Raw genomic sequence first — 27,601 nt, forward strand, 5'->3', positions numbered from 1 at the left:
CGGTGTTGCGGCGTCACCTTGTTGCCAAAAATTTAGTATATCAAAATTGCCATAAATCAGGGTGTTCTTTGATGTAGGATCTTCGTCTGCTTTCGAGCCTAAATCAGCGGAACAGGCAGCAGCCAGCATCCCCTAGTTAAGGACATCCAGGAACTAACAAGCTACAAGGATGCAGTAAATCAAAGATGATGATGTATATCTAGGCACACATTGCTAACTTGGCAAAATACAGTCCATGTATCCTACAGCTGAACTGTGCTCATTGTAGTACTAAAAATCACGCCTACAGGTCAAAAAGACCCCTGCCCAGGTCAAGACCCTTCTCCTGAGCATGTGTAGAAGTTCACTGGGGTTATGTAACTTGTATGGAAATTCCTAATCAATCATAATACAGGGGCTGTGCTTGGAAAGTTAGTAACTCTGGATTTCTGCCTGTAAATAATAGTGTGAAAAGTCCAGTGGCCGTGCTTGATTCATGGAACACCACTGAGCACCCAGCCTTGTGCAGCTCTGAGATAAATAATCAGCATCTCTCTCTAGAGTGTCATTATTGGCTTGTTGCACACCTGGTTACAAATCCGATTTTGAGGGCAACAACCTCACAGCCCTGAGTCCTGACTGGTTAAGCATCCGGAGCCAGAGTGATGTACTGGGACGTATGGTAATGACAGGGCAGCCCAGGCTACACACAAGTCTTAGTGCTTTCCATGTAAACAGAGGTGCTGTGGTTGTGAAAAGTAAAGAAACACAAATCTTTGCCTTTCACAGTCATGTCCTCTCTGTGAACACAGTGAAGTATTGTTCAGTGTTTGTTGAGACTCATTAGTCCATCCCTTTTTATCTGCAGAGCCCTCTGCTGTGACAGTTCTTAAGCACTGATGTCCACTGCCTATGAAAATATGTAGTGAACAGATACTGGAGTCCAGGCCAGAAAGAAACTTCATTTAATGGTAAGTAGAAAATCTGTTTTCATCAGACACAATTCCTTTAAGATCTGCTCAGCCTCCATTGTCATAAGAGGCATGAACAGTAAAATCTGTCAGTCAATAACATGGCATTAATTTTTGTGACTGTCAGCTCCAATCACAAAACCAGCTGAGCTGTAGCAGCAGAAAAGCACTTTGTCTAACCTAAGGCTTGTGTGTGTCCCAGCTGTCAAGAAATAAAGAACTGAGATGGAAACCCTCATTAATATCCTTATTAGACTTTGTATTTGCTTGCTCTTTTTGTCTTCTTTATCTAGAATTCTCAGTTCCTAAGCCAAGCATTAGGGCTTTCTACCATTTCTTCTGTGGAGCAAATGTCATTTTTCCACCTTAGAGTCTCCACTTTATATCAAGTCTGCTGAAAACATATTGTTATGTATTATTTCTTGGCATATTTCTTTTTCCTATTACTTGTTTCTCCAACTGCATTGTTTAACTGTCTGCACAGAGGGTACAGGAGCTATTTCTGCATTCCTGACTCGCCTGAATTCCTGTTAAACACAATGGATGTTTTGAGTGTGCAAGGATGGGGATAAAAGTTGTGTTCTGCATTCTGCTTTTCTAAAGTGGCATCGCTTACAATTAAAACTTCAAAGAGACAAGCAGCAAATACAGCACAGGTAATTATAGGATATCTCTATCAAATACCAACACTAAATATATCTTAGATGAAAATCTGGTAAACAGTTGAGCAATTGGAGAGTTATAAAGTGTTTTTCTCTAAATAGACATGTTGTGAAAAAAAAACACGTTCTAACTAGTAATTTATACCGTGGCTTCTCTTGAATTTTAATGAATTTATATGCACATAACCATTTTTTTCCTGAGAAAATAAAATATTCTGTGATAAAGAGAGTAAGTTAAGATTTGTTTTGTAGCTGAGATTTTACTTACAAACCTCATCTCTCCTAGAAAAAAAGACTGTGGTTCCCATTTCTGAAGAAGACCAGAAAGCAAGTTTTCAGTCCTTAAGACTTCATAAGACCTACTTAGAGGTCATAAGTGATTTCCTAAGTACAGTTAAACAATTAACACTTTAACAGGTACAATTTTCCTGTGTAGTTGTGTCCATTAGTATTTCTTTATCTCTCTGTGTAAGTAGTTGTGCTGAACTGAATGATATTTTGTTTATATATGAAATTATTCACACAAGCAAATGTCAAACTGAATAAAAGCAATGAAAACCAGTTTAAATTAAAAATAAAGGCTATTTTTCTATATATTTGGGTATTTGGTACTGAAGTCTTCCTGCTACCAGTTTTGTTCATCACTATTAAAAGATGTCGGTTAAAATACATAGTTTTCAACTGCAAATGAAAAAACTTAATATAAAATAATAAAATATTTGAATTCTATAAAAATCCAAGGAAAAACTAAGTATTAATCGATGCCTTTGTCATTCAAGTTTCAGTGTAATTCATTTCTGCTCACAGGTACTGAGCTAAAACCTTGGCAGAAACAATGCACTCCATCATCTTCTGCAAGTCAGAAATTGGAGTTAATGCCACTTAGCCTGTTTGGCCATTTGAAATCTCAGGACCTCACCCAGGCAACACTTCTCCTAAATGCCAAGATTTTTCCAAATTCTGTTCACTAGAAGTTCCTGTCTTGATCCCCCTGTTGTATTGTGTACTAACTGTCCCTTGCCCTCCCCTTCCCCACTGAGACACCAATTCCTATTTAAAAATTGAATGGGTAATAACTATTTCTGCTTGTTATCTATGTTGTTGATGTTAAAAAAAAAAAAAAGTAGATTTAAAATCCAGAAGATGAAGTTACTGACCCAACCAGAAATTTACTGCAAAACTGTCTAAAACTTGTTATAAAATTCAGTACTAAATTTAATTTCAAAACATGTGTGAAGAGGTTGTAAATAAGGAGTGCTCTTTTCTTTGCTTGCTATTTCACAACATTTTAATGCAAGACTCAGGAGAAGCTTGGATGCTTAATAGTTGCAAAACTGGCAGAAATTCTGAGAATCTGTCACTTAATTTCTATTCTCCTCGCTTCTTATACTGCAAATAATTTGTAAACTGCTTTTAAAGCAGCTGACCTGCATAAAACATCAGTGAAATAGTAAATAACACAGAATTCTTCTACTTGCTGCCTAAAATGCCAAATGTATTTGGAGTGACAGAAAAAAAGGGAGCATGAATTAACTGTCTATACTTGAGAGATTTTGCTTGAGTCCTTCAGAATTGAGACAGTTATAAAGTATCTTATTTCCAACAACAGCAAAAGAGCACATGAAGATGGGAGGGGAAAAAGAAAACTCAACAGACCGGACTGGTTGGGTGCCACCAGTACTGTTGGGCCCATATGGAAAAACCTCAGTGGAAAATTAGCAATTCACATTTTCATAACTCAGTCTTTCATTTAGATAAAACAAACTCTCCCTAATTGTTCTGTGGTGCTTGATTGGTACTGGAGTAGGGCTGGAGTGTTATCCCTCAGGGACTAACTAGGGATCATCAGGAAAATGAGATGTGGATCTTGTCAGGCTGCCTGTTATGGATGAAATTTTAACTAGATAGGGCCTGGTATGAGGAATTTTGTTAGAACTGCTGAGTAATAATTGTAAAAGTTCGGGAAGTTGATTTTTCCTGCTTTGATAGCAATTGTAATGGCTTAAGATTAATTTTAGCATTAAAAAAAAAAAAGAGAGAGTAATTGCAGTGCTTAAAAGCCTGAGGCAAATCAGTGAAAATGCTTTGGAAAGGATAATTATACCTGCACGAGGAAGACATCTGTTTAATGGCATTAACTGGCCCAATTAAGGAGAAGTGGAGGAAGGGCCAATCTGTGATTTCTTTAACTGTTCTCTGAAAAACTGGCTTTGATATGCAAGCAATAGAAATTGGTTTGGCTTTCTCTAAGGTGATCCTCCAAGGTTTAAACATTTTAAGGACTATTGGGGGGATCTTGTCTCCAGTTGTCAGTAACATCACAGACCCCACTGTTTTACCATCAAAACAAGAGTGGCCTTGGGAGTGTTTACAAGGAAGGCATTACAATTCACATCATCAACCTAATCTGGCCATAATTCCAGTCTAAACATCCCTAAGAGATTATCTTTAAACGGGGGATGATGAGACAAGAAGAGGATTCTTTGTTGTTCCAAAACAGTGGCAGGTTTGGCTATTTTACCACTGATAAGAGCTGGAAGCTGCGGGCTGGTCAGAGTAGTGGAGGATCTGCTGCCACAAAGCTTCCCCTGGGGCTTCCCTGCTCCAACCCGGAGTAATGGGTGTGCTTTTAAATGTGGGTGTGGAGCAGACAGTTGTCAACTCACACCAGTCACAAACTAACACGGGGATTTTGTGTCAAAGAATTTGAGAATATGTATTTGGATATATAAGCAGGAATATATTTACCAGGGGGAGTAGAGAGAACAGAGTTTAAAAGGGTTTTAATCCTTATCTTTCATTTCCTTGCTGTAGTGCTGGCATTGCTTCTGGCACTGTCCTCAGATCTGGAGTGGTTAAAGAAGTTTGAGTTAAAAGCAAAGGCCAGAAGTCCCTTTTGTGCAGTTGCACAAGGGCAGCAGGGCTGTACAGGAAGGGCAGCACTGGCCTCCTCAGAGCTGTAGCACAGAGACAGGATTTTTTTTCTCTACCTATGTTTAATTTGAGCTTTTCAAGCCAGCCCTTCAGCAGTTGGAATTGCAGAACATAATTTAGGCAACAGCCAGCTCTAGCATGGTTACAGCAAGCATATCCTCCATTAAATAACCCAGGGAGGTAATAGCACAAGGGCACCCTCTCCTACCACCCACAGAACCCACTGCAAAGGGAACAGAGCCTGATCACTTAAATACAGTGAGAAAACATGCAATTAGAACATGATGATGATGTAATCAGGAAAAGGAGAACTAGAAATTTCAGAGTTAAAAATCTCTACATTTGAATAATAAAAAACTTTTTGATTTTTCAAATTGAAAGCTGCCAAGGGGTTCATTGTCTCCTTTCCAATGAGAACTTCAAGAGAGGTCAGAAATTCAAACAGGCTGAACATGATGGACTGTTTACAGTAAAATACAACATCTACCATGAGTAAAAGAGATGTCACATGGGAGGTGGCATGACAAGGAGGAGAGAAGTGAGTGCTCAGCAGGAGCAGTGGATCTGTTTGGTTTATTCAAGTCCAGATCCTACAGTAGCTTTACAAAGCCTTAGTCAAGAGAATGATCTAGTCCAAGGAGAGGTTCTCCGAGCTCAGTGCTGCAATTAATCTTCCCATTCTATGATTAATTGCAGACACCTTCTCCCTCCTATTAAATGACCCTGGTGCATTGCCAGTCCCTGAGCAGCAGGCTCAGGACTAGCAAGGAAATACCTGACCACAACACATGGCTTGCATGGGCCAGTCCTTTCATGATTAATAAAAACATGAATGGCACCACAACAGCCTCTCTTCTCAATCTCAGCTTCTAAAAAGAAAAGCAGGACCCAAAAAAAGATGCAGACACTGTTACCTGTTATGATGTTTTCAACAATCAGTCACTTTTGCCTCTCCTAATGAAAATTATGCCTACATGTTTATATTCTAATATAAAATCTCATCATTCACTTTTAAATTAATATTTCTTTTCTCATGACAGAAAAGAGAAAAATGCAGTGATTTTAAAAGACTGTTGAAAGCCACAGTAGATCCCCAGAAAAGACTGCACATCCCATGATCCCTGATGGAAGGACAGCTCCAGCCTCTCAAACACGTGGCTTTGATCAGCTCTGCATAAGTTAAGAAATGGTTAAGCAATGCACTCCAAAACTTTTTATTCTCATCCCACATTTCTTCAGCACTGAGGGCTGCTCAGCTCTAGATTTTTAATTTAATCTGTTTTATAAATGGCTGATTGCAAAACTTTGTGGAGTTAGGCTAAGTTCTGAATTTTCTTATGACATGGGAAAATTCAGCCTAGATCTCAAATTCTCACTTCATCTTCTATGAGTACAAGTGAATATTCCTGACTGACAACCAACCAGCTGGGATGTGTTGTCATAAGGCACCTGATAAATTATAGACCCTGCTCCAAAACTTTGTGAATGTATTAATACTGCTGCTGCAATTGCATAAAAAGCTTATTTTGGGGAAATGGGATGCATCAGCCCCATTCTGTGTATCCAAAACCCAAAGTTTTCAACAGGTAAGTGAACAAGAGTGAGAAAATTGAAAGAGTTTATGCTGAGCCAAAAAATATTACCCAACAGCATCTATAAACAAAGGCAGGAAGAGAATCAAGACCTTTCCCATTTTCCTTGATGTCCTATTCATTCAGTAGAACCAGGGCTGCATATTTAATGGTTTGCCATTAAATTGTAGTAGCACATTCCCTGATTATTACTAGAATTACAAACTTGTAACACTGAAACTAATGCAGGGAAGAGAAGAACAGACCCAGCTGCAGTGTCTGGGTGGAGTGGGCACAGAAGCAGGTTGGAGGGATGGGATTTAGACATCCATACCCAGCACAGAGAATGGAACTGCCAATGTATCAACACTTAACAATCAACATTATTTTCTTTAAGAAGTCTTTCCTCATGGATATGACCTCCTGAATGAGGAATGCAGCAGATGAGTAGGTAGCAAAGGGGTCCGGTTGTAGTGCCTTGGCCAAGTTCCAACTTCAGTAATTACTCTCTGCTCTTAAATTCCCCCCACAGCTCTGTTGGAATAAAGCTCTTTTTCAGTTTGTCCTGGAGCATTGTGTAGTGTTTCTGTGAAGCTGTACAACACTGAAAAATATCTCCTCCCATTAAAATTGCCCAGGGAATTTAGGTAGACAGAAAGCTATTACCAGAGCTGGAATGTGGGCAGAACACCAAGGTTAACTTACACTTGCATTGGGATCAAGGGATCTTTGCTGACTAGGAGTGTCAGACCCTTATTAAAGAGCACAAGTGGGAATAGCTCACTGTGCTGCCTGAATACAAACTCGGGAACTTGGGATCTCCGCTCTTGGAAGCAACACAACACCTGGGATGTTTCCTAACAAATGACTCTGTATAAAAGCCTCTGGTGCTGTGGAGTGTCTTATCACAACCTTATTTGGTTATTTAGTAATATTTATGAAATTATTTGTTGATTAAAAAAGTTCCAGAAACTTAAAGAAAACTACCAACAACAAAAAGCAAAGCACATTTTAAAAGAAGTCTACCAACAGAAAAGCAGCAATATAACCCAAATATGCCGAGGCAATTATTTGAATTTCAGTAAGAACCCCACAGAGTATTTAAGTATTTAAGCAAGCTGAGCCAGGCCTGCAGCAGGAGTGAAAGCATTCTGTGTTATATTAAATAGACAACTGCAACAGTTTTCTTACCCTCTAAAGTAGGACTGATTTAAAATATTTAGGTAACTGACTCCCAAATTCACTTATACCAAAAAATTCATTCTTACTAAACTAGAATAATTGAGAACAGTCACTGTATAAATTCCTGTAGAAAGGAAAAAAAATCCAAATCCTATTTCTCAGGGAGCGGCACCTGCCTCCAGCTGCCTCCTCTCCCTCCTCCTTGATGAGCAAACAACAGGGAACAGACAAAAGACAAGCTCCTACTTTGGCTTTCTGTTATAAAGACAAGCAGCTTCCCCTTTTCCTTCTTTAGACTTTGCATGGACTACATGTAAATGGATATCTAAGGAGGTTCTCCCATTTCTGTTGGAAGAAATCCTACTGCTCCACTTCTATCGTGGTTTTTCCTGCATCTTTCATCACAGAGCATCCCTATTCTTCTACTGTCTAAACTCTTACCACTTACGGACTTTCTACTTCCACAGATTTATAAACTAAAGCCTTTTGGAGTCTGATGTTTGCTGCCTGGAGCAGCTGCCAATTCAGGAGGTTGATGGCTGCTCTCCTGCTTGGAGAGCACGGGAGCGCAGCCTCATCTTCCAGCACAGAAAGCTTCTCTCCCCCCTTTCCTTTGGCACATGCTCATCCCAAGGCAGCAGTAGGGATGCTGATTTCCATGCTTGTGTTACCCTTACAAAGTTTGTCATTTCTAAGAAATTTTCAGCCTGAACTTTGAGTAATGCCTTTCACAACACACTCCAGCAACTCCCAAGTGTCTTAATGATCTACAAAGCCTGAATTACCATTTCCATGTGTTTTGGCAGCAGTGGAAACACATTTTCCAGTTTGCATTGAGTCCCATTCATCTGATTTGTCAGGCCCTGTCAGCCTCTTTATAAATCATTATTTTGGGACCACAGAGCAGTGTGTGCACTGCTCTCACACCCACCTGCAGTCACCTCCTTCCACCTACGTACTGGTGACCTGAGGCTGCTCTGCTTCCAGTCCAGGCCTGCTGGGCTCCTTGGACTCAGGGACTGGGTCTGCCTGAACCCTGGGAAGGACCCTGCCTGCCAGAGAGTGTTTATAACTCAGAATAGGTGGAAAATCAGAGCTCCAGGTGTAAATACAATGAAAATCCCCTCTGCCACTGGAGAAGGACACAACCTGAATATTCCTTCACATAAAAATAACAGTAGTTACCTTTCTTAGAAAATAACTGAGATCTATAGCTACAATTATTAAAATTATCAGGTTAAGTCAGTTTGTCATATTGATGATAATAGTTTAGTAACTATAGTAGCTATAATAGTTTAGTAACTCTTTTCCTATTTTTAATTCATTCACTTACCTACATTACAATAATCTGCCTTTCATTTTTTTAATTTCACATCCCTCCTTCTAAGTCAAAATCCATTTAATGGTCACCTGTATCCTCATATCTTTATTTTATTTCACATTATTCAAATGTCAAATGTGAAATATTTTTCAGAATAAAAGTACACTTTTCCACTGACATTTTTTTTTTACTGGTGAATTTTCCCCTCTGTAAATAAGGAAGGAACAGGCTTAAAGACAAGAGTTTTTAGAAATATCTATATACCTATATATAAATATCTATATATTTATATAGATATGTAATGCTTCTATGACACTAAAAAAAGTATTATTTCTTTTAGTCCATGCTAAGCTGTAATAGCAGTAGAAGAGTTAATTATTTAGAACAGCAGGCTGCAAAGGGAATAATCCTGTAGGAAATGTGCATTATTTCTTTAGTGATCTCTGCTTCCATGGAAACAATTTCTCAGCACATTTCTAAATCTCATAAAAATAGGGCACTAGGTCTGTGTAAAACAGCAAGACATTTCCAATTAAACAACCCCAATGCTTTAATCTGGGCCATTAAATACTTTGTCCAGCATCAAACATGATTATGGGATGTTAAACCACCAGCTCCTTCCCATGTGCCGGCTCTGTGAGGATAAAGTCCCCCCCCAACTCTCACCTCCTCAGGGGTGCAGAGCACAGTCCCCTCCCTGTGCAGATGTTGGGGTGCACAGCTGTGCCACACCACACTTTTGGGGTGCACTGTCCACCTCCAGGGTGTCTCTTCTCCCTCCACACCCCATCTCAGGGCTCAGCACTGCACAGCAGAGCCAGTTTCTCCAGCAGAGCCAGAGTCAGCCTGGCTCATGGAGCTGGAACCAACACACGTGGATCAGATCTGGGGTAGGAACATGGCTGGCGAAAGGCATCTGTGGGCATCTCCAGGATCACTGGGGTTGTCCATGCAAACAAATCCCTTATACCGTGTACCCAGTGATCCATCCCACAGCCAGGACTCTCTGAAATGTGTGTGGAAAATACTGGCCTACATCCCCACATCCCTGCCATGAGCACCACTGGATCATTTCTGAAGGAGACTAAAGCAGAGGGTGTGTAAGAACAACTGAAGGGGACAACTCCACCCCCGGGTACAGCTCCTGCCCCGGGATGTCCTCGTTGGCCAGCAGTTTACATGCACTGGACAGAACAGCTTTGCTCTGAGCTCCAAACCTTTCCCGTATGAGCTGTGACAAAGCTCCCTCTGGTGGAACCGGACGTCATTCACTCACTTGGTTATTGCCACCGACTAGGAATAAAGCAATTCCAGAGCTGGTGCTCAGGAGGCAAGGAGCCATCACAAACACGGACACATCTTTCAGGGCATTGCATACACAGTCTTTATTAGCAGACTCTTCTCATCATCAGTCAGGAGTAGCAGAGAAGCAAGCAAAGGAAAAACAGTACTTAACATCAATGGCAACAGTGTTAACCTTCTGTTTGGTTTTGGGGTTTGTTCATTTTCCTCACCTGAATTGTTCTTGGAAAATTACTTATTTTAAAAACATAAAAATAGAGATGTTCCCTCCCCTTTGTAAACAAGATCTGTGCCCTTTGAAGCAGCACTGCTGGAAACTGAGAGAGCAAAACATAATTCAGCCAACAAATGCCCTTCAAGGATATTTGCACAAGTGACATCTTGGGGGGTTGTTTGTTTGTTTGTTTGTTTTGTGGTTGCCTGTTTGGTTTTAGTTTGTTTTTTCCTATTTTAAACTCGAATTTCAGTTTTAACTGTATCATTCTACTCACTGCTCAACCATTCCTCATCTCCTGAGCAACACCTTGGCAGGGTGTAACACTGGACCTACAGAAAGGAACAGTGGATTAGTCCTCACAAGTGCACTGAAACAAAGCCTGGATGGGGAAAAAAAAGCTTTGTAATAAAGAATTTTCATGCCTGATATGTGTTTGGTAGCAGAACTGGCACATTAGTAAAACAGATTTTTACCTCCTGGGAAGCCTGCAACTTCCAAACTCTCCTTATTAACCACTCAGACCAACTAAATGCTGAAAAGCAGATTAGTTATTTTCTTACCACAGCTCCTGCCAACAAAATCATTACTCAGCATCACAACTGTGCTCTTTCCAATTCCCATACAATTCCGTGTGCAAGACTGGATCCCAATGGTACCAGCATTCTATTTTCTCCACACCACCCTGCTCGTAAACTCAGAATATCTGGAGTCTCTGTGCATGCCAAAGGCTCGGTCCTGCACCATGTCCTCTTCCCAGAGACAAACCACTTCAAAAGTGTGTGTCACTCAGAACTTCCTTATATAACATCTCTGTTAAATCCAATTGATACAACTGTGTTACTTTAATTCATTGTAATCACTACAGAGAGAAGCAGCCAGCACAGTTACCACTGCTTGAGTAATCCTGATCCATCCTTAAAGGGCTGGGAATAGACCCTATGAGGACAGTGAACAGGATCTACTTCATACTGATGTTACACAGGGGTTCAAAATTCTCCTGCTACCAACCAGCACAAATTACAGCTGCCCGTGTACATTGATCCTGGGGGATTTCCTAGAGAACCTATGGAACACTGAACCCAACACCATGCACTGCACAGCACCCACAACTGAGCTGTCAGGAATGCCTTCCCACTCAGAGTGGAGTTTAACTAGGAATACAGAAATCCATGCAGTATTGGGAGTGAGGAAGTCCCAAAGATGACAGTTCAGAGTAAGTGCAGACTGAGCCAACACACCGGACACAGATGGGTGCACCAGTGGTAAATCACACACAGTAGTGGGACCCAAAGCTCTGCACCTGCAGATCTGGACATAGAAGAGAGCACAGAACATCCACCAGTACTTTTGAGTCCACAGCTCTTGAATGTGGGAAAATCACTGAGTATCAAGAGCTCCCATTTTCCTTTGATCAGGTTCTGCACCTTCCCCTCAGTGACAGAAGGAGTCTGACATTCCATGGTAAAAACCGTAACATCAACTTCCTGCGAAGGGCTTCCCTCCTTGGGATGCAGCCCTATGATTTTAAAGCTTTTCAAATTCTATATAAATGAAAAGCTGAAACATATAAAATCTTAAAATTCCATTTATGTTATGTAGAACTAGATATATACACACATATATTTTTTCTTAAAATAAAAATTGAGCCCATTCTCTCCCCTCTAGATATAAACTCGACGTCTTGTTTCAGGTTTTCAAATACATTTTAGACCTCTCTGAGAAACTTTGCCCAAGATAAACCTGTGTAAATACCTGCAGACAAGTCAAGTTTCCTTAGAAAGCAAAATTTAAAACACATTTCTTCTATAAAGAGTCACAGTGATACAGCTCACGAAACATTTCCAAGTTGCAATCAGGAAACTTCTCCAATCAAGATCAATCTGTGACTGATTTATCTGAATATACACCTGTAAGAAATCATAACTGAGAAACTGATATAAACCAGTGTTTTCTTATTAAACTGTACATTATAGAGAAGACTCCGAATATAAAAGTTGGGATTTTTTTCTTTACAAACACAAATACTTTTCTTCTCCTTGCCCCCAGTTTGCCATCAACCCAGAGCTCGTGTTTCCACAGGAAACAGTGGCAATTCCAAGTGGACAAACGGCAAGGATCTGGAGAACAAGGTAAAACCTCCCCATAGAATGGAAGGTCACAAAGGTTGCATTTCCACTGGAAACAAGCACAGGCACTACTGAGAAGTCATGAAAACTTGCCAGCTTTTCCTCCCCAATACAGAAACAAGATGGCAAAGAATGTGCCAAAAAGCTACTTGACCATCAGGATGAATGAGGAAAAACAGTAATAAAGCAAAGAAATCAGGTGATGTATTTTGCTACAACTGAATAAAACTTCAGGCTCGATACCAGGAGAGTTGGAGCTACAAAGTTCTCATTTCAGTTAAGTTTCTCTTCTGTGAATTCATTCAAACTTACAACCTCTAAAGCATTAATTCATCCTGAGTTAGATGGGTACCTGGAGGCAACATTAAGAGAAAATTCCCAAACTGGAAGACCTGAGAGAGGACAAACTCTCCTTGAAGATGGATGCACAGTATTCCTGACAGGTGTCCTTCTCCCAGAGCAGTCACTCAATTAATGCTGCATCCCTCGTTAGCCTTGGGCACTGGGGTCACACAAAAAAAGAGCTTCCAAAGTATCTTTAAACCACCAAGATAAGATGACACTGGATTCTGTAACAGTCACTACTGAGGTGGGTAACAGTTCTGAAAGAGTTGACATAATGAGGAGGAAGGAGAGAAATCAAAAAATAACATCCAAATTCCATCACTTTGGTTTGCCAAAGCCATCACAGTGGCAACTGGTGTGAACATTCCTTCTCACTTCCTTCAGCATTGCCCTTTTCCTCACTCTTGTATGTGGAAAGGAATAAGTTTTCAATCTGAGTCAAGAACTCTTCAGCAATGAGGCAGTTTGTTACCTTGCCCAAAGTCTTCCTCATGCACTCCAAAAGCTGGTCAAAACAAAAGAACATTTTGTTAAAATTAAAATTTTTCCTGAATTTTTTAAAATTTTTTATTACAAAGGGATTTTTATTTAGAATTAACACTAAAAAATTGTTCAAGTGTGCAATACAACTTTAAAAGGAACAGTGACACAGGAAAACACAGGTGATTAAAATCCAATTTTTTAAAACCAGCTACACAACAGCTGAAATCCAGAACGTTTTACCAACTCAATTTTAGATTTGCACTGTTTATAAGCAAAGTCATGAGAGGAAACAAAAGAATTCGACGTGGGCAATTATTGTGTACAAGTGATTTGCCATTAAACCTTCTCCGAACTGAGGGTCAAACTTGGTGTCTGCACATAACACATTCCCACCTCTCTCAAAGGAGGATCCTTATTTTCACTGTGTGAGTGAGTTGTGCCACAGAAGTAATTTATTGCCATTAATTTCCATCTCTGATTTGTAAAAATGTAACTTCAGGTGACCTCTGCTAACATGAAACAGATTTGCATTTAAAAAAAACATTCAACATTAAAAAAGAAAACTTACTTTCTGCAAACAAGTCAGGTCAGAATCCCTATGAAAAATTTTATCCATGGGGACGCTGCTGTTGGAAAAAAAACAAACAGGAATGCTGGAGAAAGGAGCCACAGGTCTTGACTGAAACAATAACAAACATACAACAATTCCTAACTGGCTGTTTGTAACAGCAGTAAACACATACCTGTGGCAAAATCTGTACTTTTCAATTATCCACCTTGTTTTTTCAAATACTAATTCCCACTGAGGCTCCTCCAACATCTGCTGCACTTCGAATTTGTAGGGCAGGCCTGCAGTCAATGGAACATCATCATTCAGTGTTTCTAGTGCACTACACTTTCTTTCTCTTTTCAGTTTTAGATGCAATCCCTTCCCTCCCCATAACTGTTCCTGTTTATTACTGACTGCAGAAGCCTGTGGTTCTGTTACTTGAAAACATTAAGGAGGTTAAAGCAAAAGGATGACGTGTTTGGGATTCCAAATTTAACTGTGGTGGGAGTAGGAACAAATCTGTTTTCCTCCCTGCCCTCACAAATTCCCCAGGCCATAAGGAAGGACACAGAAATCTACAAAAAACAGAGAAAGAGAAAAATGAATTGAGTGTTTAGTACCACTTTTGTAGTGGCAAATCTCTTTAAGATTTAGGTAATTATTAAGTGAATAAAAAAAGGTTTGGTTTTTATGCCTGAAGGGGCTGCTGATGAGTATTGTTCGCTATTTCAGAGGAATTTGGCTCTGAAAGGAAGAAAATCTTCTGGTCTATTGCAGGTGGGGGAAGAGGAATTTAGTAAGAAAATTATTTGCAGGTTAACAATTCAGTTATCAAAAATCAGAGAGAAAGAGTGTGAATTTCAGTAAATCATTTCTAAAGAGCCTGAGGAGATGGCATTTAGTAAAACCTTGATTTCAGGAGCTAAACAGAAATATGGCATCCTCTCAGACAGAAAAAGTGAGTGATTACAAAAAAGTCTTCTAAAGGCAATGAAGTTTGTCAGTAATTTAATTCCTCGGCAAGGACGGGATGTGTGGGAAATGAGGATAAAATCACAGGACAATCAGTGTGGTAAACAGGAATTAGTGCACAGATGTGGCCACTGCTCCACTTCCCCCAGGACTGTGCAGTGAGTCTCCAGGCAGATGGTCTCCTCTGCTTACTTCCACAGGAAAAAACAGGGAGAACTGTTGGCTCACATGGCCTCAGCTACTGCTGTGCCAAGAGAACTGGAAACCTTGGAGTGGGGATGCAAAAATCAGAACTTTATAAATAGAGGGAGGGAGGAGGAAAGAGAACAGGCAGCTACCAGAACCATCTACTGTTATCAGGGGAATTTTCCTCAAACGAATGTCAAGGAAAGAGCAGAAGATCTCATCATCACTGGAATTTTATTCATCACCATGAATTTTATATGGTGTGTTCTTAACTGTTCAAGAAAGGAAAGGATCCTGTTTTCATTAAATGCCAATGACATTTTTAATCAAACCCCTTAGGTTGGGGTTCCTGCCAGCACACCCTTTCAGCTTTCCTAGCAAATTTGATCCTTTGACCTTCAGAATGGCACATTAGTCAAGAATTAAGGATTTTTGGCCACTGTAGCAGCCAATTCTTTGCTATTTACCTCTGTTTCCTCGGGCAGAGGATCTGTTCAGAATGTTGCAATGCAGTAAAGCCCATGCTGTACATGTGAAACAGTTTCTCAGCTGTTCATAAGGATTCTGCATGTAAATAACAGTGACTCTCGTCCCAAACCTTTCACTTCTTCCACAGACTGTGAAAAATACTAACGCAAAAGAACAATCTTCTATCTATCTATATTTGTATATTCTTGTCATGACAGCAGGGACAACTTTCAGGATCACTCTTTCAGTGGAATTCCTGGGTTTGTCCAGCACGTTACCAATAGAAATTATACCGTTTGTACAATACCATCACCTTACCAACACAAATACATAAATACCCATTTCTCAAGTTCAAAAGCAGACATTTTTCCCCTTAGTATCCGAAAGGAAAAGGATAAAACAGATGTACTTACGGTAGGAACCATCAGCACTGATCTCATCACTGATGACCAGACAGGTGATCTGGGAATATGGCAGGGGATTATTTCGGTTGTAAGGGCTTATGATCATTCCGATGAACATGGCACCTCCCCGGGAGAAATAGCTCTAAAAAACAAAAAAACACACAACAAAATCCACATATAAAAATCCAACCTTTTTTCAGAAGAGGATGCTGAAATCTAAACCCCAGCATTTATGTCATTTATGGCTGATTTAAAATTAAGGCAAAAATATGTACTACCACTGAAAATACCACGGAGGCTTTGGGCCTGGGGGTGTTTTTTGCTCTTTGTATGTTTTTGCTGTACCTGGTATTTGGCTTGAGTGTCAATGTCTCGTATGGAGGGGTTGGGATCGAAGGCTGGGTGGGAATGGTACCATCCAATGACCTGGAATCCTCTGGCAGCCAGTGTTTCCGAGGCCTGTGTCTGGGACACCGGATCCATCTCGCACTGCAGGCCTGTGCTGAGGCTGTTGCAGGGCTCTGCTGCACACACCTGGTAAAGAAACCTCCAGATGGATAAATGCAACAAACCTCCATCAGTTACATAAGACTTCATCAACAGAATTTTAAGAATATTTTACCAGATCTTCCTCATAATTTACCAGATCTTTCTCCTTCACAATTGAACATAACTCTAACATTTCAAGACTGCAGTAATTGACTTAGATTTCATATATTTAATTAGTTGTCCTTCAGAAATAACAGTTACATTTATTCAAATTATATCTATTATCGTATCAGTTTTAATATTTTAGAGAAAATGTAAAAAGACAAACACTTACTTCCACAGTTTTATCAGCTTCAGAGTACCTTCCACCCAGCAGCCCTATCACTTCTGCCAGAGACACATGAGAGTGCTGGAAGATCAAACAGGTATGAAAGAAATGAGATTAAACAAGTATGGAAGTCCAAGTTGTGTAATTTCTCTTTGTTTTGCCCTGCACTCAAGTCAGTAACTTCTCAATGACATTTAGAAGGAAAACTCAAAACCACTAAAACCTCTCAAAACCCCATTGTTTCCATTTAAAGCAAACAGAAAAGATTAAATTTGCTTATTATAAACACACCAGGGATGTAGTGCAAGGGTGTAACACGTCCACAGATGCAGCCTGGGCACTGCTGAACAACTGCACAATTTTGGTACAACCTGTCGTTCCTAAAAAAATCCCCACATTTTGCTTTGTAAACACAAAATCAATTGCCAGACTGGTAGAAAATAAAGCCATAGATCTCAGAAGGACAGACTGTCAGAAAGTAGCTTTATACAAATTAAAGTGTGACAGAGAGTAGTAAGCAGTAAAGCAGTAAAACTCTAATTCATTTTTCTAGAAGGTAAATAGTTGTACAGTGGGCACAATATAAAAATTATTCATCTTTAGGGGCTTTATTTAATACTAGGTTCTCACTTCTAGGTGAACAAAAACATTACTGTATTTCTCAATCTTCCTGAGAAGAAGACTTCATTTAAAAAAAAAAAACCCACAACACAGACATCATAGCTTTTTGAAAGACAAAACTTAATCCTCACCAAATCCATTACTAGAAGTGCTTCAGAAGACACTTTGACCTTAAAAGGCTCCTGAAATGATAAAGACAATAATGAGTATAAGAAAAGTAACCCAAGTAATGAAGCCTTCTTGGTAATTCCCTCAGAGGTACATACCTGCTTCTCCTCCGTGAACAGACAGCAGGGTATCAGCTGAAAGGGATCAAAGGAACTATAAAATGAAAGAAAATTTCTCTAAAGATGTAGGACAGTCAGGAAACTTTTCAACTTTCCCACTGTCATCTCAGCTGAGGAGGAATAACCTGGTGTTCTTCACTGGATTTTCTCATCCCACACTAGGATGACTTCCACCAACTACAGAACCATCACTCCCCACACTCGTGAATTGCAAGAGGAAACATGTGAAATGCACCCAGGCTATTTCAGACCGTGACACATGCTAATGCTTTGCACCTTTCCAGCCTGACACAAGACATTTGTTCAATCCCTGGCAGATCTGTGTCTGAACACGATGCACATCCAGTAATACCTTTTGGGTTGTCTCGAACCTTTGGAAGATTTTGCAGGTTTCAGTTTTTCTTCCTCTCTCCTTCTTGCTAATTCTTCAGCTGAGAGATGCTAAGAGGGTTCAACAAAAAATGAAATGTCTTAATGTCTGAAGTGCTGCTTCAGCAGTGATTGCAAAACCAGCCCAAAATCAATTCTTGATATCATTGTCCTCTTGATATAATTTGTGTGTTACAGAACTACTGATGGCAGAGGCAATAGCCATGAACCAGGCAGTGTGGAAGGAGTGACAACCAGAGACCAAGCCCACAAGATGCTTGATGAGAGAATTCTCATATGAAATCAATCAAATTCAGTAAAATCACAGCCCACATCACAAACCAGGTGTAAATCCAAGTGTGATAATCTGCCAGTACAAACCATGCTCAGAACTTATCACAACCCCTCTTTAGGGATGAGTGTTTTCAACCTTTTTTTCCATCCAAATATGTATTTTGCAAGAAGTGTTTGAATTATTAATCTCAGTTAATAAAAAATAGTATTATGGAAGTAATTGTTACAGGTAATTACTAAAAGTTGCAAATTAAGAAGGTTTTCTATACAAGAAAAATAGATGTTCTTCATTTTTCATATAATTTGAAATTGTAGGAATGGACAAGTATTTTCTTTCCAATTCTCCCATAAAATATTTAAACTTGTATGAATTTTTAAAGCACTTCATAAACCACAGAATTTCTGGGGATATTGCTAGTAGCAGAATTAATATTAGGAACTCATTATCACCTGCATAATGAGCACAAAGAAACCATACAGGACTGAAAAAATAACATTTAAATGGTATTCTCCCATCTTACCATTTGCTTTAAGGCAGTTAACTCAAAAGCAATGGATCATGAAATCTCCTACAAGACAAGGCAAAGAGCTTTAGGGGCATAAAACCCCTGTGCAAACACCAACTTTATTTATCAGCAGCACAAAGATGTACCAGCTGCTGCATTACTTTCAAATTACTGCTTCCACAAGAGAGGTTAAGTCCCTGTGACACAACTGTTCCCTTTTCTGTTTGATGCAACACCATCTGCCAGCAATCAGCAAGAATTAATTCCTTAAGGAAAGTTAAAAACACAGAAGGGTCACCTCAAATGTCTGTCCTTCCAAATCCTTGGCATCACACCAGTTTCCCCAGGGGTCTCGCACTCGCCGCCTTCTTGTGCGCTGTGGCAAGAAATCACCAAGAGTCAGGGCTCTCACCCTGCAAAACCTGCATTTACTTCAGCTGGGCAGCCCCAAGGACAGTGTCCAAAAGGGTACTGCCACAGGGATGTTACCAACACCCTGGTGTTCTGTAGACTGTCACGAAATGTCATCAGTGGAGTTTTTGCATTTTAAGGCAGTAAAGCCTGTTGGTGTTCCGAGGAAGCTCAGCACCCCTGACAGCAACAGGGCACTGTTATCCAGCCCTGAATTCTAGCTCAGACAATGCACAAAACTATAAAACCAGGATGTTTACATCCAGGGGATGCTACAGCTCTTTATATTTCAATTTATTATATTTTTAGTGGGATTGATTTTGTGTTTCCTCTCATCAACTGATGTATTTTGCTGTGAAGTACTTAAAAACTTTGTATTACGAGTGAATATGAAAATTTACTCTGGCAAGCCTTGGTAATTCAAGTAGTTACTACTGCACTTAATTGTGTGCATAAGGCTCTCAGTAAGCCACATCCTACTCTATTTAACAGTTAAAATGCAAGCAACTTAATCACCCACTGCAAAACACTTCACTATGAAAGCTGGACAGACTCTCCCCGTTCGTGCTGCCCCCCGGCTCCCCCTCAGGCCGCACCATGGACTGCAGGCGCTGTGCGAGCTGATAGGCTTCCACCGTGTCCTTGCCTTCCCGGGAGCGCGTCCTGTCGGCTGCCTGGGGCCGGTTGTACACGGCCTGCTCTGCAGGAGACACAAGGGAGACACTGCACGTCAGCAAAGCACGGAGACACTCAGCACTGCTACACAGACAGGAGGAGAGAGGTGAGTGGGAACAGCAAATACCATCGTGGAAAAGGCAACAAAAAAAACCCTAAAGAGACATCTCTTGTTGGTTATAATTATGTTATTTTAAATAACTTTACTTCAGACAAAAGGTATTTGCAAGACATTGCTCCTCTCTCAGGTGACTGTTGTTCAGCTTTGGACCAAAATCCATCCAGAGACTCTAAAACACCAAGTTCCAGGTGTATATACACTTTAAATGTCACCTGATTTTAACATTTGAATAGTTTAAAAACTAGCCCTGAGGATGAAGACACTGATGTTTATTCAGGAAACAGTCATCATTCAGTGTGGGAAAAGTAACAATAACTTGAATTTTGTCTTATAAGGAAGGAGGGCAGAATTTCAGATACAGTGGGTTATCAGGGAAATAAAAATAATCCAACACTAGACACACAGAAAAGCACAAAACAAAGCAACCAGTCCACCAGCTCATGTATGGTTAAACATGAGGGAAGGCAAAAAAAATAAAGAAAAAATAAAAAGGTTTTGTGCAAAACCAAAAATCCATAATCCTGTAAGCAGGTTACAAACTCCTCCAGATTTTCCAAGGTTGTGAGAGACAATCTGCTCAGAAAGTCCTTCCTAGCAAGGATAGTTGTGTATCCCCTGGGTGAGCAGTGCACCCTAACATTAGGCAGTCCTTCAGCATTACCCCAAAAGAGGCTATTTATTGGTTCCCACAGAAGTATCCCTACCACAGCCGAAGTTAATGGCCCCTATGAGTTCCAGGTACGTGTGGATCCGGCCAATGCAGTTGACGTCACCGCAGTTCTTCAGGCCCGGACGCACCGAGGTCTTGTTCAGGTACTTGGGTTTACATCTCTCCCTAAAATCAAATCCAGCATGTTGTCAGACAGCAGAACAAATCATGGGGGGAGGAAGGAATTGTGTGACTTTAACTGAGGTCCTGTTTTCACTCTCTATGCACTTATTGCTTCCTTTTAAACTGACACTGAACCTTTTCAGTTCAACACTCCTCTGAACATGGAACTTTAGTCTTTCTTTCACCCACAACAAGCTGACAGTACACAAGACAACTGAGTGGAGTCTGAGTTAAACTCAGTAATTATTTCTACTTAAAAGCAAGCTAAGCAACAGAGTGACCACACAAACCAAAATGGCAACAAGACAAACTGTATCTTGAGCCTGCTGCCACAAATGCCTGGGGTTCCTTACACCAGCTCTTTAGAGATGGAATAAAAAATACTCAAGTGTGCAAGCACTACACCAAATTGATACTTACTTAGAGGCATTCTTTTGCTCAGCATCATTTGTTCCAGCACAGACTTCTTGCTGCCCTTCTGTAAAGGCAGTGCCCCACTACTGCAGACCTCATCACAGAGTTAATGTCACCAGTTATTTATTTCGAGGAACCACTTATTAAAACCCTTCTTACAAATCGGATGGCAAAAGTTGGAAGAAAATAACATAACCCAAATGCATGCAGCTTGCTCTGATACAGGACACTAATTTTCATTATGCTTCAAAGTATGTTCATTGCTTAGCTTCCAGAATGCCAGGAAAAAAATGGGAAGATGCAAAAGAAGCATTAATAATGAATGCTGTTCACTGGCAAGCTACCATACAATAATTTTACTCTTTTCAGAAGCTGCTAGTACTAAGTAGTGTTTTAACTACAACAAACCAGGACACCTTAATCACTTATTTCAGTAAAAGAAATCAATGCATCTTACCATTGATCCAAAATATAATTCCTGATTTTCAAGTAACGCTCTGGTGTTTTGGCCTGGCGCCCTTCAAAGAACTCGGGAATAGCCTGCTTTTCCTCTTCCAGAATGATGCTCCTGTCAACCTCCACTTCTTGATCAGGGGGCTTCAGCTCCTCTGCTTCTTCTTGATGATCTTCATCTGCTTGGCAGGGGGAAGGAAAAAGCAATCCATTGTCAGCCGGGTTTCTTTGCTCCTCACTGGGCTCCTCAGCAGTCGCTTGTCCAGTCCCAAGAGATGTTACTGCTCCTCCTTGTTCAGCTCTCTCAATATAATTATTGTACTGCTGGAAATCTAAACTCAAAGATTTATCACCATTCAGGTGCTGGGAACACGTTGCTGCCACAGCAGGAAATACCAAGGCATCCACTGTATCCTGCCTGGTCTGCTGAGGATCTTCTTTAGGCAAAGCGATTCCAGAACCGTGTCCAGCAGATGACAAACCGTGTTCCATTCCTTTTGTTTCTTCAACTGGACTTTTTGGAATAACAGATAATTCAGATTTTCCAGTTTCTTGCTGGAAGGTAGGAGAGAGTAGCTCATCCATGTCATCAGTTATGTCTACTTCTTCATCATCTGACAGCTTTTCAATTTTTACTGCATTCAGATTAGGGTCTGCACGGCCTCTCAAATTTCCAGTTTCTGCCCTTATCCCATCTTCCATGGGAACACTGCTCCCACACTGACTTTGCTCTTCTTTTTCAGAATCACCATTTTTTGCCTTAGGAAAATATCAGATACTTTAAGAAGGGAAAACCAAAACAATCCCATCTGCCTCCCAAATAATCAGAACTATTTCATTTGAACAGCAGATATTCTGAAGCGTTTCTTCCTTATCTTACCCTTTTAATATAGTTTAATCCACTGCAACTGACTTTGGCACAGCATTAAAGGTATACTTTAGCCCAAGTGTAAATTAACATGTATTTCCAGTCACAGAATCCTAGAGAATAGTTATCTCTTCCTAAATGTCCCCGAAATCTCAAGTGAGGTTAAGGCTAAAACTACAACACACAGCAAGGACAGCCGTGTAGTGGAAAATAATTTTCATACTAATGACAAACAGTGTAAGAGGCCACAATTATACTACGTTTTTTGTTTAGTTATACCAGCAATAAAAATACAGGTTATTCTAGGAATTTGAAATCAGGTCTGAATTATTTTAAATCTGCAAATAAGCATATTCCACTTTTCTGAATATGGGAATAAACAGAGTATGTGCTTTGCCAGCAAATGCCCTGAAAAGACAGATTAAAAGCAAGCTGTACATGCAACACCACACTTGGCAAACAGCCTTTTTGCCAGCTCCAGAGATCCTCCATTTACCTTGTTCCTAAAGTACTGCCGAGCGTAGCTCTTGACCTGTAGGACAGTTCGACTCCCGATCAACTTGGCGATTTTTGTCCACCGGCGGCCAAATTTCACCTGACACGACAAAGCACACTGGAGTCACCCAAACTCTGACATTCCAGACATTGCACTTCACGTGCCAAGGGAGTTTAAAACCTCAATTGTTCACTCAAATGCACAAACAGTACAGCAAACCCACGGTAAAGAACCTCGCTATTCATGTTCTACCAGAAATAAAATGGCATCCAACAGTAAGAACTATTGTTATTCTTCTTAACTAGAGCATCTTCTTCACCCTCTTCAGGCACTCTGTAAATTATGCTGCCTGCTATCCCAAGGAATCCTACTGTGCTTGGCAAGCAAACCCTATTACATTATATTACATATAATCTCTGAAGACCTTACAACAGTAGTTAAAGGATTTCACTTTATTTGCCTTAAAAACACAGTACACTTCCAACAGTTAAGAACAGCATTGTGACTGTGCAACTCATAACGCTGAGTATTTGAGGTATTTTGTGCTCTCAAATTGTAATCAGCCTCACATGAACAAAATCTGGTAAAGAAAACCATTTTGGGTTATCATTACACTCTTGGTAGATGGCAATTACTTTTAACATGTTAGAAGAAAAAAAAGCAGAAGCCTTAGAAGAACCATATCATGCTTATTCATATTAACTATTCTCTTATTTAGAATAAATAAATTAATTCAATTAAAAATATTACATCTATAAACAAACCCACCAGTCCTTGTTCAAACAGCTCTTTTTCCTCCAATGTCCACTTCAGGGAGCAGCCAGGTGGTTTTGCAGGTGACCGGACCCTGGGAAAGCAGGAAGCAAAAGTTGGTGCTTTCCTAAAAACATTTAATCCTCCAACTCCATAACTCAAGGTACCTTCTGACAGGGGAACTACTCCCCTTCTTCGGTAAAACTCAAAGTATTGTTTTAAACATGAGTTTATAAACATGACAAATAAAATACTGAGAATCAGCTTCCCCACCACAAAGGAAGGTTCAAGGCAACTCAATATTCATCAGTGACTAACGGTACAGAAGTAAATAAAAGCAGCAAACAGAAAAGTTCAGGCAAAAAAGCCAACTAGAATTAACAATTTTTTTTCATAAGGACCACTGTGCAACAAAAAAAACCCCCACTCTCCTATTTTACCATGAGGCTATTATTATACACAGTATTTCTTCCTGTTGAAAGTTCTCTTATATAATTTTGCACAGCCAAACAAAAGGAACTAAGGAACTGTAACTTCTTTTTTTTTTTTTAAATAGTTTCTAGTAACTTAACTTAAACCAGACACCACATTTAAAAATGCAACTCAATCATTAAAATGTACGTACATGACTTTTCCAGTTTTCTTATGAGGGCTGCAAATAAAAAACAGAGTGAAAATAAAAATTAGCAATTGTGATGCTGTTGCATATCTCAGCAAATAACCCTACTTTAAGAGAATTTTTCATTTCTTCTCATCTAATTTTTCCCAAGCACATCTTACCTTTTCACAGATCTTTTCTCCACTTCCTTTTGGTTGAGCCATATTTTTTCAGAAAGTGATTTATTAGATAAATAATACCTGAAATATTGCTAAGTAACTTTTTAAAGCATCAGAGATATTTGTACATGTGAGAATTCTAAAAATCATATAAATTATACTGGTTCAGAATTACCCAGTTGTAGAAACAAACACTGCAGTTTCTGCAGCAGTATTTCTTCAGTCTACCTACAAGGTGGCAGGGCTTCAGTCATCTTAACAGGAAAAGATTAGGGCAGTTCCTTTGGAAATAGGAAGTTTTCTGTTTTTCTACAGGAAAACATGAAACCAAATCAGCAAAAGGATACTCTTCTTCCAGCAACATCTTCTCAATGACAGCCCTGTTTTCTTCACTAATGCTGCTGTCCAATGTCCAGGGCTGCAAACAACACAACTGTGTTTTAATATCTGAATTCCCCAGAATAAATACATAACACTTTCTAAAAGTAAGGAAAAAGCCCTGGTTAAAAACCTAAAGAGCATGTACATGGAGGGAAGAGCACACAGCAGCTGTGATAACCTTGCTAAAAGCACCACTCATTTAAAAAATACTTACAAGACTGTTGCCAGTTCTCCAAGATGAATCGAGATAGTGATCCTGCAGCAGGCTTGATGCTGGGTTTTCATGATCTCTGAAAGAGATTCCATTGTGCAAGACAACTGTAGTTTAATATTAAAAGTGTCATTGAGTTCTATTATCTCCACTTAACATTTCTACATGTTTCCCCCAATATGGTAAAAACACCTTCTTGTAAAGACAAACTTGTTTTCCTGCCAAGGAAAGCTCACACTTACACAAGGGTTAATTGTACAGGGCTGTTAGTATCATGGAATGGTTTGGGTTGGAAGGGACCTTAATGATTATCTCATTGGCAGGGATACCTTCCACCAGACCAGGTTGCTCCAAGCCCCATCCAACCTGGCCTCGGACACTTCCAGGGATGGGGCAGCCACAGCTTCTCCGGGCAACCTGAGCCAGGGCCTCAACACCCTCACAGGGAAGAATTTCTTCCCACTATCTAATCTAGTACTCTTACAGAATTAATTCAGTTTATGCTTGATCTTTTCTGTAAATAACTACTTTTTATTAGAGATCTACTTCCTTTCATTTTCATGCAGCATAAAATCTGCTTAGTAACGCAAGTAATTACTTGTTTAAAAAAATCTTTACTTCCAGAGCATTCGGACAGTTCTAATGACTAATTAGCCCTATATCCCCTGCAGTGCTACTCATTTAAACTCATTTAGTATTCTGAAATGCTTTGTGCCAACACTTCAAACACCTCTTTATAGGATAAAGAATAAATCTCCATGTACAGTCAGAAGCCTACACAACTCCTGCTTTTTTCGGAGAACATCAAGGACAGGGTGGGATCAACACCCCCTTTGCCCAGCAGCCTGTGTGCAGCAGTGGCAGGTGCTGCTCTAGGACAGCAACTCTCTGCTTCAAACCTCTTGTTCTCTTCCAGCACCTGCAGGTGCTCCATTTGAGGTGTTACAGTCTCTGCCCACTTCACCATCCCTTATCCATGAATTTGCTGAAGCCCAGAAAGCCAACTGAACCCTGGACTGCATCCAAAGGACCACAGCCAGCAGGTTGAAGGTGATTCTGCCCCTCTGCTCTGCTCTTGTGATCCCACCTGGAGTGCTGCATCCAGCTCTGGGGTCCCCAACATAAGGAGGACATGGAACTGTTGGAACAAATCCGGAGGAGGCCGTGAAGTTGGTGAGAAGACTGGAGCACCTCCCCTATGGAGATAGGCTGGGAAATTTGGGGCTGTTCGACCTGGAGAAAAGAAGGTTGTGTGGACACCTCAGAGCAGTCTCACAGTACCTGAAGGGGCCTACAGGGAAGCTGGAGAGGGATTCTCCATCAGGAACTGGAGTGACAGGACAGAGAGTAATGGGTACAGCCTGAAAGAGGGGAAATTTGCGTTAGCTATTATGAAGAAATATTTTCCTGTGAGGTTGGTGAGACCTTGGCACAGCTTGCCCAAAAAAGGTTTGGATGCCCCATTCCGGGCAGTGTTCAAAGCTAGCCTGGATAAAGCCTTGAGCAACCTGGTCTAGTGGGAAGTGTCCCTGCCCACGGCAGGAGTAGAACTGGATGATCTTTAAGGTCCATTCCAACCCCTTTACATTCTATGATTCTATGACTGTTTTTTGCACCTCCCTCCCGGCGTTCAGCTCTCTGACCCTCTCTGCCTCCGCCAGTTCGCGAACACAGTTACACAACCCAGCACCTTTTCCATGTGTATTTTTAAGGATTCTCCCAGCAGCCTCCGGGCGCTGTTCCGAGCTCTGGGGGATCCCTTGGCAGCAGTTCCGTGTTCTCCTCACACCAGCGCTCCCACAGCCCCGTTCCCTCTGCCCTGCCTGACGATGCTCCACACCGGCGCTGCCCCCTCTCCACAGGCACTCCATGACACTCCAAGGTCTCTCCCTGCAGCGGCGGGAAGCGCCCGGCCAGGGCCGCCCCCTCAGGAGCGGCCGCCCCCCGCGACCCCCTCCCAGCGCAGGGGGACGGGCCGCGCTCCCGGAGCCCCGCGGGACCCTCACTCACCCCGGCGGGGCCCCCGGGTCCCCCTCGATGTCCACCTCGGGCTCCTCCGCCGCCGCCATGACACCGGGACGGCGCTATCGCGGGAAGGGGCGGCCCGACGGCGGCGATGGGCGGGCACGGAGCGATGAGGAGCGGCCGGGCGGAGCCGGACATGGCGCTGGGGTAGGCGGAGCGCGGGGCGGCTGGAGCGGGCGGGAAGCTGAGGGACAGGGCCGGGCTGTAAGGGGGCATGGATGCGCTGGGAGGACATGGCCGGGCTGTGAGGGGACATGGCCCAGCTGAGGGACATCGCCGAGAACTGAGGGACAAGGCCGGGCTGTGAGGGGACATGGCCGGCGTGTGAGGGGGCATGGCCCAGCTGATGGACATGGCCTGGCTGTGAGGGGCCATGGCCCAGCTGAGGGACATCGCCGAGAACTGAGGGACAAGGCCGGGCTGTGAAGGGACATGGCCGGCGTGTGAGGGGACATGGCCGGCGTGTGAGGGGACATGGCCCAGCTGAGGGACATGGCCGAGCTGTGAGGGGACGTGGCTGGGCTGAGGGGACATGGCCGGCGTGTGAGGGGGCACGGCCGAGAACTGAGGGACAAGGCCGGGCTGTGAGGGGACATGGCTGGGCTGTGAGGGGACAT

General features: G+C 41.4%; 1 protein-coding gene and 1 long non-coding RNA gene across 7 annotated transcripts; one reads left to right on the top strand and one right to left on the bottom strand.

The window, feature by feature from the left end:
- Positions 1 to 58: 58 nt before the first annotated feature.
- LOC108492850 lies at positions 59 to 2,213 on the top strand. 4 transcript variants are annotated; one of them, XR_001873259.1, is made up of 3 exons: positions 59 to 950; positions 1,078 to 1,606; positions 1,899 to 2,213. It is a non-coding gene; the product is annotated as an uncharacterized LOC108492850 (long non-coding RNA). The 4 variants fall into 4 exon arrangements; XR_001873260.1 differs by having other exon boundaries at positions 59 to 310; positions 848 to 950; positions 1,078 to 2,213; XR_001873257.1 differs by having other exon boundaries at positions 1,078 to 2,213.
- Positions 2,214 to 9,980: 7,767 nt separating this feature from the next.
- On the bottom strand, positions 9,981 to 27,096 carry MYSM1 (Myb like, SWIRM and MPN domains 1). 3 transcript variants are annotated; one of them, XM_017805547.1, is made up of 21 exons: positions 26,970 to 27,022; positions 26,047 to 26,192; positions 24,963 to 25,038; positions 24,715 to 24,785; positions 24,371 to 24,448; positions 24,216 to 24,242; positions 23,606 to 23,684; positions 22,838 to 22,936; positions 21,478 to 22,232; positions 20,479 to 20,609; positions 19,575 to 19,678; positions 18,866 to 18,943; positions 17,751 to 17,839; positions 17,378 to 17,432; positions 17,243 to 17,293; positions 16,497 to 16,571; positions 16,019 to 16,207; positions 15,683 to 15,815; positions 13,837 to 13,942; positions 13,662 to 13,719; positions 9,981 to 13,115 (listed from the first exon to the last, which is right to left on the bottom strand). In XM_017805547.1, the coding sequence occupies exons 2-21, from the start codon at positions 26,091 to 26,093 to the stop codon at positions 12,951 to 12,953; spliced, it is 2,466 nt and encodes an 821-aa protein (XP_017661036.1). In that variant the 5' UTR covers positions 26,094 to 26,192; positions 26,970 to 27,022; the 3' UTR covers positions 9,981 to 12,950. The 3 variants fall into 3 exon arrangements, 2 of the variants coding, with proteins under 2 accessions (XP_017661036.1, XP_017661035.1); XM_017805546.1 differs by lacking the exon at positions 26,047 to 26,192 and having other exon boundaries at positions 26,970 to 27,096; XR_001873243.1 differs by lacking the exon at positions 26,047 to 26,192 and having other exon boundaries at positions 12,990 to 13,115; positions 16,019 to 16,220; positions 26,970 to 27,096.
- Positions 27,097 to 27,601: the final 505 nt, after the last annotated feature.

This window comes from Lepidothrix coronata, unplaced genomic scaffold (genome assembly GCF_001604755.1).
Source record: "Lepidothrix coronata isolate B3197 unplaced genomic scaffold, Lepidothrix_coronata-1.0 Scaffold12, whole genome shotgun sequence".
Taxonomy (NCBI): Eukaryota; Metazoa; Chordata; class Aves; order Passeriformes; family Pipridae; genus Lepidothrix; species Lepidothrix coronata.

Coding starts and splice junctions, on each gene's coding strand:
- MYSM1 (XM_017805546.1), bottom strand. CDS start 27,028: ATGGCGGCGGCGGAGGAGCCCGAGGTGGACATCGAGGGGGACCCGGGG. Junction 23,685..24,215: donor AAGAAAACTGGAAAAGTCAT/GTACGTACATTT, acceptor CTGCTTTCCCAG/GGTCCGGTCACCTGCAAAAC. Junction 20,610..21,477: donor AATTATATTTTGGATCAATG/GTAAGATGCATT, acceptor ATTTGATTTTAG/GGAGAGATGTAAACCCAAGT.